Raw genomic sequence first — 18,565 nt, 5'->3', positions numbered from 1 at the left:
GGTGACTTAAAATCAGTTCCAGTGATGGGAAATGTAGTTCAACAATCTGTTTCCCATACAATACCTAACTACATCCAAGTGGAGAGAAATAGAACATGTAGATATCATTTTGCCACTATGATTGAAGATGGCTAATTAACATACAATTTAATCCTGCTTTAAATTTTAAATTGTATTTTGTAGTTTGGTGTAGGGGTTGCAGACACTCACATGTTATGGTGCTGATCGTTTTGAAATATAAATGAAATGAAAAAATGAAAACTTATAATATAGATAATACCTTTCACAGCACATCACTTAATGTATATTTTTATTTTTCAGAGGTTACCTCATTCTGGTGCTCCTATTACAGCTCTAGACAAGGTAGATTATCTTACTTTAAATGTGGTTATAAAGTTTATAGAATAGTTTATTCACTATGGGGAAAAACTGGTGGGGATTTTACAAAACTGAATTTTTCAATATAACAGTTATGGAGATGCCAAATTACTTAATATTTGATTTGACCTCTGTGACCTTTCTTGAAAAAAATGAAAATTCACCATGTCTTTACAACACATGGATATTTAAACCAATTTGTCGCCCAAAAATGCATGCAAGCTACATATTAATATTCGCTAAAAAATGGCATTTGACCTTGATTTCTTGGGTGCAAGGTTCACTGAATATACTGTAGCATTATTTTGTATGTATCAAATTTTTAGCTCTATTCTCGGATTGGAGAGAAATAAGCTAGTGTCGGTTTATCCGGGTATTATTTTACATATTACATGACATTTTATAAACCAATTTCAAAAACATTCTCTTTTAATATTCAGCCATACTAAAAGGGTGAAATATCCACTCATAAACTACAAACATCCATTTTTGCTGACTGTTTACTGTTAAATTTCAGGAATGTTTGTTATTGAAAGCAACGTCACAGTCGACCGTATCATGTCTTGAAGATTGTTTGAACATGCTTCAGGAACAAGACCATACACATTATCCTCATAGTGACTCTGAAATGGAAATATCTAAATCAATGGCTAGTATAAGGTATGTGTTTTGTATTTTATTTATCTAAATGTTTAAAACTTGGTTGGTAACTATTTATTTTTGCTTTTTCTATTTTGCTTTAAAAGCTTGATAATTATGGATATGTCGATTAGTTATTTATTAAATAATTTCAAACCTTTATTACCAGCCAATAAGATTGTAGTATGATCGTTTTAACTTTACACTCTGCAAAACATTTTTCATTTATTCATTTATTCATTTAGCATCCATTCCACAATACATTTAAAATACATAACATTAACAAAGAAAGACTTTACAATAAAATTTAATGACAAAAAACAAGAAGATCGACGTTTTGGAACCATCATGGAACCATTTTCAAGATCAAGTGATCAAATTATACAAAAACATCAAACACCAATGGGTGACAGGAAATACTAATTGATTGGTTAATTAACATCAAAGAAGGCCTACAATACTAAGAACTTAAGTATTAAGCTCCTCCTTCTTAATTAATAAACAATTTAGCTTTGACTGAATCGGTTTGTTTAGGTGTAGGTTTCAGTTCTTTGATCCAAAGACACAAAAAAAAATAATTTGATCACTTGATCTTGAAAATGGTTCCATGATGGTTCCGAAATGTCGATCTTCTTGTTTTTTGTCATTAAATTTTATTGTAAAGTTATATAGTAAGCGTCTATTAATTCGTAACAAAGAAAAAATTCAAACAATTGGAATATTAAAATTGAATAAAACCAAAGTTAATGGATGCAAGGAAGGACCCATGATTTTTAATTAATTAATAAACAATTTAGCTTTGACTGAATCGGTTTGTTTAGGTGTAGGTTTCAGTTCTTTGATCCAAAGACAAAAAAAAAATAATTTGATCACTTGATCTTGAAAATGGTTCCATGATGGTTCCGAAATGTCGATCTTCTTGTTTTTTGTCATTAAATTTTATTGTAAAGTTATATAGTAAGCGTCTATTAATTCGTAACAAAGAAAAAATTCAAACAATTGGAATATTAAAATTGAATAAAACCAAAGTTAATGGATGCAAGGAAGGACCCATGAAATCGACAAGTCAATTTATTTCCAATGGGGTCCATTGCAAGAGAAATTGGAGATATGCAAATGATCCAATCACCATGTTAATATTTGTGTGTGTTTGTACAGTTGGCGCATGACTAATTTCAACATTTTTTTACATTAACTAATAAGATCGCTTAGAACCTCTTGTGGGTTTGAAGTAAATGTATTCTCAACTCAAAATAGACTTTTCGAATTGATTAATTGCTTCAATTCCCTTGGATGTGTAGGATTTTTAAACATTAATGTCTTTGTGAGCGTGTTATTCCTTCCATTTACTTAACGAATAACGGTTGTGTTCACCAGGTTTACGTTTCTGTAGCATATTCTAAACGATATAAAGAGCCATCCATTGTATTGATTAAATTTATGATATCCCATGTGTAGTCGTTTGTGAGTTCCAACTTCTAATAAACTTTAATAAATATCTGAAAATTCAGCTGTCCTAAAATGTAGCAAACACATTATTGTTTATGCACTTTAACGACAAATATGCAAATGATCAGCATGTTAATGTTTCTGTGTGTGTTTATAACGGGTATACTCTCGAAACAATTCATCTGGTTTCAAATGATTTATGTTTATATTTTTTCTTTATGGTAAACATAAAAAATAGACTTTTTATTTTGCTACGTTTCACAAGAATAAGGCTACCAATAGAAGTAGCCGAATTGTAGCGGCAAAATAGTGGTTTATTTTTTATGGTTCACCAGAAAGAAAAAAATACTAACATATATGTATACTTTGAATTACCACCCACACAACAGAAATCGTGTATCTCATTTTGGACGCCAGTTTTATTGTAAAATTAAATGTAATTTAATGCTTATTAAATTACTTACAATTTCAGTAATTGGGTAATTCAGGCTGACTCTACAGACTTGTGAATTTTCAGATCTATTTTATTGGAGAGAAAATTGCAGAGAGTCTCCAAAGTATAATTAACAAAGTTATTTTTACCTTGTCTCATTTTATCTCTGACATTTTATAAACCAATTTGAAAAACAATTTCTTTCAATATTCAGCCATATTAAAAGTGCTAAATATACTGCAGGGAGATCCTATTTATAGGATAACCATAGTATTGGTTGATAGAATTCAATTAGTTTTGATGGGTCAGAGGTCATGGGTGAATAAATCTTGGAGTTTAAAACACTGTATATAATAGTTATTGAAAATTGTCATTTCATTTATGGGCAGATTTGTTATTCTACTATTCTATTCACATTCTTTTCTTTTGTGGCATTTATCCTCTTTGTTTTGTTTGTTTGCAGTGTTGATATTAAATCTAGTCTACCAGAAATAAGTCAAAATCCGCAGTCTTCTACATCTTTAAATAACATGCCTCATATAGTGTCTGGTAAGTAAATAAAGATTTTATTAAAGATCATGATGTTTACCGAGTGATATATTGTTTGTTTTTGTATAAAACTACAGTTTGTAAATTGTGGTGTTGTCTTGCTGTTTACTTTACTGTTGTAATAGTTTCATAAGTAAACCACATTCACCTTAAATGTATTTTTAATTCATAATTAAGAATAATTAAGAGATGAGAATACAAATTAACAAACACACTTTTAAATGATCAGGTCATCGCTCAGGTGATTCACACATGGAGTTCTAGACATCCTAACTAAAGTCTAGAAATCCATACTAATGCAAAGGCATAATACCATAGTGGTCTAGAATCTATAGGAGCATTTATCAACTTATTATTGATGTTAAAATCATTGTAGGGTACTATATTAGTACCTTTGAAGTTACCACTACCAATTATAGTGGCTTGACAAATATTACCTTGCGGTTACCTACCAATATACAGCCACCATCTAGTTAGACAACTGCGACCTGTTTGTGACGTAGAAAAAATGGCCAAGAATTACGGAAGGCAGCGTAATTGGCCATCACATGGAAATATGATTTTTTGAATTAAATGGTGCCCCAACTCAAACAGCACATTTACTTTTAATGTGATTAAGGATGAGATAGAGTACAATGTTATGAGTATTGCTACAGTATTGTAGGTGATTTGTAACAACACTTCAGAGTCAATAATGACAATGTACTGAAGACTAGCCCACAGTAGTTAAACATAGATAACAAATATTAGACCTAAGCAAGTGTAGAAGCCTGCATTACATACTTTATGATGTGTGACCGCCCACCATAATGATATCTGACTATACTTTAATTGGCATTTACTAATGCGTGCAAATTCTTAACTAAAATGTCAAAGGGTTTCACAGGCAATATTGACAGAATTTCTCATTTGAAATCATTGAAATTCGTTCAGTCATAAAATAATATATGAAAATAATGAATGCTGAAGACAATAGAAAAAACCAACAGAGATTGCCTGGAAAGACAATAACCAATTGTTCAAACCATGACAAAGGAAAATAGCAAAAACAATGGAATTGCTATGATAGTCAGTTGAGTCAAATCATTATCAATAGTTTTTGTTCATTGTTCACACCATATTTAACAAGTCATCATGGGCATTGAAGCTTAAGAGAATGCGGTTGTTGATGTGATCATGTAGAACTGCATGATGAGGTGATACACTATCGATACTAAAGCTAGGTATTACCAGGGAAGAGTTATGACAGTCACTGCCCATTGCTACTTCAAACAAAAATAGTTTGTGTTGTGAGATTCGGAGTTGGAACTGCAGCAATGACAAACTCTATTGTAGCAGGGTGCATCCATGTCCCATGCCATAATTACCATCTTTATACATCTACCATGAACATATTTTACCATTGAGATCAACAACATTTATAGCTACAGTAGTTCAATGGATAGAATATGCCTACCTTAACTTTGCATTTCACAAATCATCACTATATAATCATATAACATTAAGTATTCAATTTATACATTATGGAATCTATATCTCGGTACTGTATCGTTAATTGATTATAAAATACTTTGGCAGCCAAAAGCTGAATTGCTGCATTTTTTTACAGTAAAATTACAATATTTCTCAAATTAAAATATATTACAATGACATAAAAAAGGAAAATTTTAATATAAAATTTATTGACCAAATATAAAATATCTATCTAGTGTTAAATTCTATGTTATTACAGAATAGCTTTGGTAAATTATGTGAGAAAATCCAGACTAAAAGATGGACTTGAACCCTAGAACATGTAATTGGAATTTAACCATTCTACTAAAGCTATAGAGGGATCTATCTAATCTTAAAATTAACAAGTGCATGCACTTTATAATATTAACAATAAAATACAAACAAGAATTTACAGCACTAAAACACAACTTGATTCTTCAATTTGGCTACTATATCCTTTACCTCTCCACAGATTCTGTATCCGGATTGAACCCCTGATTCTTTCAGATGGTCTTGATTCAATGCAAAGAAACTCGGACATAATATTCAAAGTCTTCCGCCAGATCTCCTTTAAAAAAATGAGCGTGTTAATATTTTAGTGCCTTAGCAGATTATGTATATAAACTGTCTTTATACACCAAACTATATTGAATAACTATAATAAAAAACATTTATAAACCTACTAAAAGTATTTTAAATTGTCACCCTATGGTAGGCCTACAATTGATATCCAGCCAGTTATCCGAATCCCAATTTGCTGTATCCAGTTTGCCAAGTCCCAGTTTGTCAAATGTAATAAAACATTCAAAAAGATATATATAATATTTCATGCTACAATATTATCTATGACACTGATGTGCATAATTAATAAATCTTTAAATTGCCTTTACATATATCTTGGTATTTTGTAAAGTCTTCACTTCAATCTGACTTTTGTACATGCCGACTTCAACGTATCTATATCGGGTCATTTCCACTGTTTGTCAGCAAACTTGACTGATTGGGCTCTGCAAATTGGGATTCGACAAATTGGGATTCAGCAAACTGGGATTCAGCAAACTGGGATTCAGCAAATTGGGATTCAGCACACTGGGATTCAGCAAATTGGGATTCAGCAAACTGGCCTAGAATCAGTATTGTAATCACCACTGCAAAACTGTAATAATGGTGTAAAGAAAATATAACGTAAATATAACTTCAAGCACGCTTTTAGCTGTTAAAGACAAATTAAGCAGTTTAGTGATTGAACACAGAAACATCTTTAAAAATAGTTAAACAATTTACTGATTTTAGTTAGCATTTTATAATTTTTTTTTTTTTTTAAATGAACTAAATACTTTAAATAAGATGCTTGATTCAATGTTGTCTTCTCCAACCTTTTAAGCCTATAATTCATTTTATAGTTTGAAACTAAAAATACAGGGAATGCCATACTAATTATTTTAATTTTGGTAACAAACAAGTTGTATTATAAATCATATGGTGTAATATGCAAAAATAGAATTCAAGTTTTAACATATTATGATTTATAATAATAATATAATAATAAAAAAACATCTAAAAAAATCTATAAATAGAAATATTAAATATATTTTATGTACACTTGTATATTTTGATATAAAATGTTATCTGTATGTATTCTTTGTTAATTAAATATTAGTACTATGTGAATATTGTATATTTAGTATTTATTCTTTATTTATGAATTTCTTGAGGCATCACAATGAATCCACTTCTTAAGACCAACAGAGCATGCTATGTGTAAGACTTGCCCAAAGTCTGTATTTATTGTCTTTTTCTATGTTAGTCCACCAGTCAACATTCCTATTTTTGAGAAAAAGTATTATACATATGGAACGCCATGTGTGCCAACATATTTATCTTTTTACCAATATTTAAACTAGCTGTGTGTATGTTTGTTTGTTTGTTTGTTTATGTACAGACTGACTATAGGACAGTAATTTTCAATTTTTAATAAAGGATTTGCAAAATTGAGAGTTAATGTACGTACAAGCCTTCATTAACAACTCGAAGGCCCGCTTATTTTGAATTGGCATTTATTTATCATATGCCATCTAGAACACTTTGTCAGAGTTAGAGATTAATTTTTTATATATATTACCTGCAAGACAAAATTTCTGATTGTAAGATAATTCGATTCTTGTCGGGTTGAGGGAAATGGTGGGCAGAGTGGTTGTCAAAATAAAGAATATTTGATGTTGCCAAAGTGCTAAATGATTGTGTATTGCTGCCATATTTTGAGAGCTGACATGGTTTGCAAGGATACCCAATTGTTAGCTTTCCTAACAATATTACCTCCCTCATTGTAGTTTTCAACTGTAACTACGATGAGTATAGTCCAAGGAGGCCTGGGTATAAAATGGTTTGGGGTTGGATTTACTCAGTTTGCATGAACAATGGAAGTGGGTCCAAATGTATCCTACATTAGGGGGTGGGATTACACTGAAAGCATGGGATTATACTCGGTCATGTATGGAAGGGGAAGAAAAATGGTAGAACTTTACTAATTGAAAAAGAGTACATTTTGTGGTGTGGCCAAAATGGCAAGAACTAACCCTAACCCTAACCCTTTTGCAAATTAGAATAAAAGACATAGATTGAGGAATCTCTGAACATTCTAATGGAGAGAATTATTATATCTTACAAAATTTGATCTCTTTCCTTTGAAGGTCATGTTTTGTTGTTTTTTACAGATATTAACCATGATGATGATGTCATCGATCCATCAATTGATGAGGAGAAGGAATTGGGAGGAGTGGAACAACACAAAAGCGTGATTTTACACTTGTTATCCCAGCTCAAGCTTGGCATGGACCTTACAAGGGTTCGTATTTTCTTTCTAGTTTATTGTCATTACAATTGAATGGCCAATCATTAAGAAATTTATAATAAAACATGGTTTAATTGCATTTAAGAATTAGAATGCATGTTAAGAAAGGCCCCACTCTGATGTTTGATTTGATTTATGTCAATCCATACCATACATGAACAAAAACAGATAAAAACAAAACAAAAAACTCAATCATTTTGTTTGGTACCGGGGATAGCCCTGAGGGGGTCCCCTCATCATAAAACAAATAACGCTGATGTTATTTGTAGTGAATGTTTAACTAAGATGTTCTCGGTTGGGAGTCAAACTCATGATCTCCAGATCTGTTACTGTTCTTGTTGCCGTCTTCTTCTGAGAGCGCATGGCCGTCATTGACGAATGCATAATTATCAGTTGACTTCACTGCTGGTGTTTACTCAAGATCCAAGTTTATGCCAAGTCATACATCTTTTTTGGTTGATATAAAATTGAGACTTATTAAAATAAAATATCACTATTTTTGTATTCTAAGTGTATTGTTTGAAATTTTATAGGCTGTGTTTTTAAATCGTTTAGGTTGTACTTCCAACATTTATTCTTGAAAAAAGATCACTACTAGAGATGTTTGCAGATTTCTTTGGGCACCCTGACATGTTTTTACGGATAGCTGACCAGGCTACACCAGAAGCAAGGATGCTTGCTGTGGTTGAATACTATCTCTGCTCATTCCATGTTGGAAGAAAGGTATGTTCATCAAGACCATTACATTTACTGTACTTACTGCAGTAATTTTACTTCCAGTACTGTAATAGAGTTTATATACTGAACTTAGTATTTTAGTTATAAACTCTTAAGGGAAATCTTACTACTGTCCACACATGGACTTTCTTGACCCTGTGAGGGTCTAGGAAAACCATTCCTATAGTAAGTTTCTCTGTTTTGAAACTATATCCCGGTAGGTTTTACTAGGCAAGCAGGATTCGACAAAGCTTATTATGCAGCTCCGTAAATTCACTATTTTTGTTATTATTATTATTATCACACTTATGTATTAGGCCTATCATTTCTCTTTTCTTTACGGCATTGTAATAAGACAGCAACACAATTTCCCAAGTTGGGATGAATAAAGTTTCCTTGTATCCTTGTATCCTTGTACAGTCAAAAGATACTGGAATGTTTGCATGCAAGTTATTATTGTGAAACTTGCTATTTGGTCAGAAGAAGAAAAAGAAATTTTCCCTTGTTTTAGTGTCCATATTTTTAGGGTGTGCTATATAGATGCTATAAAACTGCAAATTGCTATCAATACAGTATACACTGCTTCTTGGGCTCGAATCTAACTCTAGCCATTAGTACAATATTGGGTTAGGGCTCGAATCTAACTCTAGCCATTAGTACAATATTGGGTTAGGGCTCGAATCTAACTCTAGCCATAGTACAATATTGGGTTAGGGCTCGAATCTAACTCTAGCCATTAGTACAATATTGGGTTAGGGCTCGAATCTAACTCTAGCCATTAGTACAATATTGGGTTAGGGCTCGAATCTAACTCTAGCCATTAGTACAATATTGGGTATCTAGAGGCAAAAATATCAGACTAGTGATGTTACATTTGTTTTGAATCCACAATGATCTGAAAATTGTGTACATATTTCGTCATAGTTCTAACCAGGGAAGAGTTTTCACTCTCGCCAAAAAGAAAAAAAGAACCAGTGTTCACTCTTCCCTGGTGCTAACTATTTGCTTTTTGGCGATTGTCAATTACTTTAATTAAACATATTTGTTATCAGTGTTTAATCTCAACTAAAAGCTTTATTGTGTACATTTTCTATTTAGGGATCATTAGCTAAAAAGCCCTACAATCCAATTATCGGAGAAAGCTTCCATTGCTCTTGGCAAGTTCCAGCATCACAGCAACCAGGTCAAAGTTCAAAGGGTACTTCTAAATGTAGGCTGACCTACATAGCTGAGCAGGTATCCCATCATCCTCCAGGTTGGTAGAATGTATAAAATGTTATTTGAATATTAGTTCCATTTAATATCCAATTTCTTAAAATCTAGATGCTCGGAAAAAAATACTGTACCCTTTATAACAAAAATGTATGTAGATGAAATGGTCCCAATATACGGTGTAATGTTACTGTTTTTGTACTATTAAATTACTATTTTATTTGAATGTTTTGAGGTTGGCGTAGTAATATAAAATAAACTATAATGATATATATTAATAGTAATATTTCATTATGCAAACACATTGTATCTTCTTATTCTTCTTATTTATTTTATCATCAAAAATTAAATTTGCTTATTAATGATTTCTCAAGAAAATGGTTAAACTATTTCGGTATTTGTAAACCCTCCATAGAATTAAACTAAGAACTTTCATTCTAAATCTCTGTGTACACTATCAAACTTTATGTGACAAAATGGACATGATGATGTCATATCACTACAATGTTTAAGCATACTACTACCATATTTGGGCAATTCACACATTTTGTCAAAGTAGTTTGATAGTTTAGACAAGGCTTTATGCAAGAAAATAATTTGTATACTTTATTTTATATGTCAATTTGTTTTTAATCCTTGCCAGTTACTGCATTTTACACTGAATGTCCTGAGAAACGAATCAGTATGAACTCATGGATATGGACAAAGTCAAAGTTCATGGGAATGTCTGTTGGTGTAGTGATGGTTGGTGACGGTAGGTTCTTAAGTTTATTACCCAAAATGCATGCCATACATCTCTGACTATTGTAAATGAACATAAATGTGCCTGATCGCAAAATCAATGCATTTATAAACATTTATGCGGTATTTGGCTGCAATGTTTATTGTGTTGGTGCTCATTCAAATAGAGCATAACATACAGATTTTGATGCTGACAGATTTATACAGTATATGAAAATTAATAAAATGAAAGTAAAGGTACAACCAACCCTTTTATTTCGTACCAATGCTCCATTAATAGCAAAAAAGCACCTCACTAGAAAGAAAGGGCCCCAACACCAGTAAAATAAATTATAACAATGGTGACACTGGGATTTTCCAAAGCTAGCATCCATTGGCTGGGACTGTTCCCGAAAGCTCCAATGATATTAGACATTTAAGGTTAGTCGTTTTTAAGATGAAAGTACTTGATTGGGCACACTCAGTAGAGTATTGTTTTATTTTTATCAGGAATTATCATATTTATTTCCCCGACAATCATGGTAAATCCTACTACTGTATACTGTGTTTTTGAACAGCTTTTATACAGTATTACTGTTATGTGTTTTGCAGCAAGAGAATTTCCAGTAGACCATTATCGAAATCTATATAAAAACATCTTTTCATTAAGATATATAATTCTAGAAGTATAAGTAATATAAGAAACAATTATTTATTTATTATTTTTTTTAGGTAATATTCATCTCTTAGAACACAATGAAAACTATACATTTACATTTCCAAGTGCATTTGGAAGGTCAATATTAACAGTTCCATGGATGGAGTTAGGTGGAAAGGTCAATATTCATTGTCAACAAACTGGACATCATGCATCTGTTACATTTCTTACTAAGGTAGGTTCCCTTTAAAAAAACTAAGGTGGCAAAAGGCAGTGTGTCAAAAGCCCAGGTGGCAAAATGGATGTGTGGCAAAAGGGCAAACATCATCCCCTGTTATTCATCTGTGTAGGTGCTGCACTGCTTGCCGCAGTGGATCCGTAAAGGGCCTAATCTGAATTTCCTCAGTTTCCTGTTGAGCTCTGCTTGAGGACGATTATTATTACATTTTTATTGTACAAAAAGAAAGGAGGAAGTTTAAGCTTTCTCTTCTATGCGAAATATAATATATAAATATATTGTTTCTGGTTTTTTTTACAGCCATTTTATGGAGGTAAAGTTCACAGAGTTACAGCTGAAGTTAAGAATCGTTCTGGTGTTGTCATATGCAAGGCCTCAGGAGAGTGGAATGGTCTTTTAGAACTTACATATGCAACGGTATGCTAGAAATTTCATTTTTAAGGATGAGGGTTGGGGTTAGGTTTGTGAAAACAAGGCTGCTTGTTTTTTCTAGACTAGTTAGGCATGGTTGAGTGAATAATAATTTTTAATCGGCAAGTTTAAAAAAAAAACGAAAATGGTGACCCTGCCTTATTTGCAGGAAAAGCATTTGAGAGCACAGGGCCAGACTTAAAAAGCATTTGAGAGCACAGGGCCAGACTTAAAAAGCATTTGAGAGCACAGGGCCAGACTTAAAAAGCATTTGAGAGCACAGGGCCAGACTTAAAAAGCATTTGAGAGCACAGGGCCAGACTTAAAAAGCATTTGAGAGCACAGGGCCAGACTTAAAAAGCATTTGAGAGCACAGGGCCAGACTTAAAAAGCATTTGAGAGCACAGGGCCAGACTTAAAAAGCATTTGAGAGCACAGGGCCAGACTTAAAAAGCATTTGAGAGCACAGGGCCAGACTTAAAAAGCATTTGAGAGCACAGGGCCAGACTTAAAAAGCATTTGAGAGCACAGGGCCAGACTTAAAAAGCATTTGAGAGCACAGGGCCAGACTTAAAAAGCATTTGAGAGCACAGGGCCAGACTTAAAAAGCATTTGAGAGCACAGGGCCAGACTTAAAAAGCATTTGAGAGCACAGGGCCAGACTTAAAAAGCATTTGAGAGCACAGGGCCAGACTTAAAAAGCATTTGAGAGCACAGGGCCAGACTTAAAAAGCATTTGAGAGCACAGGGCCAGACTTAAAAAGCATTTGAGAGCACAGGGCCAGACTTAAAAAGCATTTGAGAGCACAGGGCCAGACTTAAAAAGCATTTGAGAGCACAGGGCCAGACTTAAAAAGCATTTGAGAGCACAGGGCCAGACTTAAAAAGCATTTGAGAGCACAGGGCCAGACTTAAAAAGCATTTGAGAGCACAGGGCCAGACTTAAAAAGCATTTGAGAGCACAGGGCCAGACTTAAAAAGCATTTGAGAGCACAGGGCCAGACTTAAAAAGCATTTGAGAGCACAGGGCCAGACTTAAAACCTGTGCATTGGTTTGCACAGTAGTTTACTATGTAGTCTCAGATCGAAGCCAAAAGCTACAATTCTAAGCCAGCGAAGATTGTTTAGAAGAGAGAAGATCAGGTCTCGTCACTTAGCAGCACCTTAAATACATGTCGAACAGCCTGGTTTTGTGATTCGTTATAGAGTATCATTTTAGCATTACTTTTAAAGTAAAAAAAAAAAACAATTTTTTTAGGGTGAAAAGAAACAGATAGATACAGCAAGACTTGCAGCAGTTCCGAAGAGTGTACGACCTCTAGATGTACAGCATCCATATGAATCTCGTAAACTCTGGCAGCATGTAACAAATAGTTTAAAACTTGGTGATTTAAATACAGCGACTGAACACAAGAAACAGGTACAGTACATTAATTGAATTCTTAACCATATGTCTTTATTGGTAATCACCAGTATAGTGGGTGACCAATAGATTTAAACATCTGTGGCCGTATTCACCAATCTCACTTAGGATAAGGGAAATACTTAATACCTTACAATTTAAGAATTCCCTTAACAAAGGGAAACACTTAAGGGGTATTCACAAATGAGTTAAGGGTTAGGGATTCACTGACTTAAGGAAAACACTTAATTTAAGGGTAAAACTTAAGGGTGAAAATAATCATAAATATTCATTCATCCCATTGTCCAATCACAGAGGATTTAATTCCCCTGTGGTCCAATCATTTTCCTCTCTAAAACTAATTTGCATATTTAAAACAAGGGGGGGGGGGGGGGAGAGAAACCGGGGAGGATGAAGAGAAAGGTGTGTGGACGATGATCAATAAAAAGAAAATGGCAGTCAAAACAACAACAAAAAAAGTAAAGGAATATATATTAGACCTAGGATAGACTAATTTGTATGAGGATCAAGAAAAATAGGTCTAGCCTAGTATAGATGCTACTAACAAATACCTAAACCTGTCTGTATTGAGGCATATGCATCCTAGGCTGGTTACTGGGCAGACCAACAGGGAGTGCCTAGCATCTCTACTTAGGCCTAGCCTACTATATACTAGACTGGGGCTATTTTCTATTACATTACAATGAAATGAGAAGCCATCTTCCACGAAAATAATGGCATTCAAAACAAAAACAAATAAATGAATATATAGGCCTAGTAGGCATAGTACTTGCACATACAGAATCGTCAGCACAACCAAGGTACTGAATAGTTAAGGGAACTTCAGATCTCAGAGGTCCCTTAAAAGTTAAGGGGAAAATAGACCAAGTTAAGGGTTTCCCTTAACCTTAAACCCTTTGTGAATACCACCTAAGTGAAACCCTTAATATTTTCTTGATTTAAGGGAAATTCTTAGGATTTAAGGGAAATATCTCACTTAAGTGTGATTGGTGAATACGGCCACTGGTCACTATGTTTGTTATGCTTGACTAATTATCCTCGTCCCAACTTACCAGACCAACTTTTGGTGAACCCCAAATCAATCTAGGTTATTATTAGCTTTGTTAGATTACTTTGTTAGATGAATACTGATTGATGCATTCTGGTAATTGTGAATTGGCACCTATACCATATGCATTACTGTGCCGTGAACTAATAGTCATATTTTGATCATAAAAACCATGTTTTCTGTTCAATTTTTGTAGAGTTGAGTTATACATTTTTATTTATTCATATTTATCCAACACATAGCATGCAGGGTCATATCTAGCCATGTCACCTGACACCCCATTTACACCCACTATTGATTAAGTGTAAATAATCTGATCCCCTAGTCTGCCAACATTGATTAAAATCCATCCATTTTTATTATTTAATTCAGATTTTTAATTAATTGTTTCAGCTTGAAGAGAGGCAACGGCAAGAGGAAAAACACAGAAAACAAACCAAAAAACAATGGGAAACACAATTCTTTTCCAAAAATGGTGATGGTTGGATTTACAAGAAACCATTAACTTAATTTAGGGTTGTTTATTTGTTTTTTTTACCCACTTCCAAATAATTTCTCATTTAATATATATATTATACAAATATGATTAATGTTTATTGAATGGGGAGAATATATTTATGATAATTTATGCAATTTATGATATATTAAGTTTGTTAACCCATGTCTGTGAAGAATGTGACTTAATGCGCCAATAACAAGACACAATGGAAAGTGTGACCACCCAACATTGCTAAATCCTGAATTGGGCATATATACGCCGATTTAAAGCCACACCCAATACCTGGTTACGCACACTACACTTGCGTCGTCTGCATATACAGATAAGGCGGCCATTTTGAAGAGTCCCTGCCCTATTCTCATCACTTTGCTGTCAATTAGTTCGCTTTTTAGGTGTCTAATACCCTGTAGGGTATGATCAAATTATAACAAGGGAATAGTGAAATTAATTAATTTACTCTTATACTTTTCATTCATTTTAGTCTTATACTTAATTAATTTCACTCTTATAATTAATTAATTTCACTCTTACAGTTAATTAATTTCACTTTCCCTTTTAAAGTTATAAAAAATCTGCATACCGTACTGAAAACTGTTATTCATATATTGTAAGTAGTTTATATTCAGTCTAGGTTGTAGATGGTGATTCGGTTTTATTCATAAAAGATTTTAGCACACATGGCGTGTCATACCAATAATTGAACTGGAACAAAAGTTAAAAACATATGCATGTATGGGGCAAGGCAATCTAACAACAGGATGCTCAGCTTTGGAGATCAAAGGGTTTATCTGTGACCATGAAAGGATCAGTTTCAATCCTCTTACCAGACACTGTGCGCTGCGGAGAATATGTACATAGTACAGTACTAATTGGTATTTGTCGCAGCCAGACATAAGATCAAACGACTGTTAGGAGTCCGAGTTCCTATCTTGGCAAGACAAGCTGGCTCAGTGCTAGTATGGATAACACAACATGGCCAAAAAATGTGCACATGTTTTAATACAGCTTTTCTGTGGTACAGTAGCTTAGGAGGAAATATAGTAGTAACTGCTCTGGTTACTGCATTCTGTACATACTAGGCCTACAACATACTGTTTAGTACATACTTTATTAATGTTTATTTTCAGTCACTACCATAAATAATTTGTGGCAACAGATCACTTGCAATTTGCCTTTGATTTTAACGATTTTAATTTCAACATCATGTTATTGACATAACAAACTAAAAATGTTCATCATTCATCAGTGTACAACAACAATTTTATATATTTTAAAGCTACGTAGCAACTAAATATAAAATTATAAATGGATCAACTCAATTTTAAGTTTCTTTAGGTATCTATACTTAATAAAAAAATATCTGCTTTCAAGTTGACAAAGTAATAACATTTAAAAGTTAATTATACTGTATATAATTCCAAATTGAGTCATCAATCTTGATTAAATTGTCAATATTTTCAAACAAAATCTACTTATAATCAAAGAATTAAAATAAATTTCATAATTATTGTATATCTGTTTACAATTTTAAATATTATATGTTATGCAATTACTTTTATTAGGATCTTAATTATGTTTCATCTTTGTAAATAAATTGTAGTAAATATTTTTCAAATTGTTTTGGGGGTTTTACCCTTTTAGCAAACTTGTATGTTTCTTATTGTTAATAACATGATATTCTCATTTTCAGAAATGTTAGAGTTCTCCATCTTTACTAGATACCTGCCAACTTGCTATGGAAAATTTGTAGTTAATTAATTTACTCTTTTGGGGTAATTTTTGTTGTCCTTTAAATGCTTTTGGGTAAGGCCTACATTTCTGGATATTTTTTTCCTTACAATTCTTTCTCTAATTAAATAATAAACTTTAAATTTCCATAAAACTGCTCTCTCCATCCAGTGTTTTGTTCCTATACATGAATTTTCAGAAAAAGAAACATTGGTTTCCAAGAGTTTTGTCTGTTTAAGCAGTCATTATTTTTAATTAGAGTATATTTGATGATCATGTATGAATTGTATCATTTAGTCAACGGAAAAGTGGTTGCTATTTGGAGGGTGGTCTTAATTAAAGAGTCTGTATTCATTCAACTTTACTTTCATCAGACATTTATATTCATTATTTGTAAATAATTATGAATTTTAACATGTATATGTTGTACTGAATGTATTTAGGAGAATAATAGTATTTTGAAGAGGGGGAGGTGGCTCTACTGTGAAGTGGGTGTAAAAATGAGTGGGAATCGTATTCTTAATATTTCATAAATACGAAAAAAAAAAGTGATTTATCGAATTCAGAAGGTTGGTGTAGACTTCTCCACTGAGACATCTTTGAACTTAGTCAACATATTTATAATGATCATTAATGTACTATACTGTGCAATAAAACAACATTCACTAATTATTATTATTATTGTGTTTTATTACTGTGCAAATATTCTTTTTTCATAGGCACATTCATTGCTATTAATATCGTAACTGAGCTGCTCTGGGAAAATAATTCTGAGCACCCTCACATAGGTTACAGTCCAGTCAGGACTGTAATTTCGTCAATGTAATTTCGTCAATTTCGTCAATGTCAACAGTAGTGCGCCGCGGAGAATATTTACATACACCTATTACACTGTAGTACAGTACTAATTGGTATTTGTCGCAGCCAGACATAAGATCAATTGAGGACTGTTACGTTTTCCAGGTAAATACATGTTCAAAGTGGATAACTATTATGGGACCTTAAAATGGCATATTCAACAACTAACATTTTAAGAGGGAGACAATACATCTTTAATTGCATATTAAATTAAACAAATTTGTAAAAAATATGATTCATTGCGGTATGAAATAATCTATCTGCACCAAAGTGGTTACTGCATAGTAATAAAACGGAAGATTCTTTCCTCAACTTTTATTCAGTGAGTGGGTCCAGTAAATCTAATATTATGTTGAAAAGAAGTCTTTTTGTGTTTAGGAATATGAGGGGTTAGGGTTAAGGTTATTGAGGATTCTTGTGGAATAGCAGTGAAATTCATAATTGGTAGAAAATATATCGCGTAAATGAGATGGAAGAAGAGCATTTTGGCTTTTGTAAATAAATAATTGTTGGAAAATATTAATATCTGTTAATTTTAATAATGTAAGAGAACGAAATAAAGGATCTGTACTAGTTGTAGGTGAAACATTCGAAATTTGTCGTATGGTCTATTTCGTGCCTAGCTTACCTGGATAAACCGACAATAGCCCTTTCTCCTCGAAGAGCGAGGTATACCTCGAAAAGTAGAAGTTTTCATTGAACACCCCTCTCCACAAGTGGTATAGCCCATAACGTTATAACACTTGACCTACTTCATATTTTCAAAATATATTGCTATAGATCGATGACCCTTGACCTACCCTACCATTTTCCACCCTAGTTCCGCGAACTTTTTTGCATCTACGCCCTCTACGGTGAATAAGTAACTGGCTTTATGAACGATATAACACTTGACCTGCTTAATTTTTTCTAAATATTTTGGTATGAATCGATCACCCTTGACCTACTCTACCATTTGCCACCCCAGTTCCGCGAACTTTTTTGCGTCTACGCCCTCTACGGCGAATAAGTAACTGGATTTACAAACGTTATAACACATGACCTACTTAATTTTTTCAAAATTTGTTGGTATGGATCGATCACCCTTGACCTACTTTACCATTTTCCACCCCAGTTCCGCGAACTTTTTGGCATCTACGCTCTCTACGGCGAATAAGTAACTGGCTTTTACAAACGTTATAACACTTGACCTACTTAATGTTTTCAAAATATTTTGGTATGAATCGATCACCCTTGACCTACTTTACCATTTGCCACCCC

At 33.0% G+C, this 18,565-nt stretch overlaps 1 protein-coding gene across 1 annotated transcript in view; it reads left to right on the top strand.

Annotated features, from left to right (window-relative positions):
• LOC144847474 (oxysterol-binding protein-related protein 11-like) overlaps positions 1-17,119 on the top strand; it is a 28,426-nt gene extending 11,307 nt beyond the window's left edge. The window contains exons 7-17 of the mRNA XM_078703858.1: positions 322-363; positions 896-1,038; positions 3,363-3,448; positions 7,657-7,787; positions 8,349-8,516; positions 9,609-9,765; positions 10,366-10,476; positions 11,175-11,335; positions 11,639-11,755; positions 13,008-13,169; positions 14,614-17,119. Of these exons, the coding sequence (XP_078559984.1) occupies positions 322-363; positions 896-1,038; positions 3,363-3,448; positions 7,657-7,787; positions 8,349-8,516; positions 9,609-9,765; positions 10,366-10,476; positions 11,175-11,335; positions 11,639-11,755; positions 13,008-13,169; positions 14,614-14,730 (1,395 nt within the window). The 3' untranslated portion in view covers positions 14,731-17,119. The remainder of the gene's footprint in view (positions 1-321; positions 364-895; positions 1,039-3,362; positions 3,449-7,656; positions 7,788-8,348; positions 8,517-9,608; positions 9,766-10,365; positions 10,477-11,174; positions 11,336-11,638; positions 11,756-13,007; positions 13,170-14,613) is intronic.
• Positions 17,120-18,565: the final 1,446 nt, after the last annotated feature.

Source organism: Antedon bifida, chromosome 7 (assembly GCF_963402885.1).
Source record: "Antedon bifida chromosome 7, ecAntBifi1.1, whole genome shotgun sequence".
Taxonomy (NCBI): domain Eukaryota; kingdom Metazoa; phylum Echinodermata; class Crinoidea; order Comatulida; family Antedonidae; genus Antedon; species Antedon bifida.
This window is presented reverse-complemented; position numbering and strand designations above follow the sequence as displayed.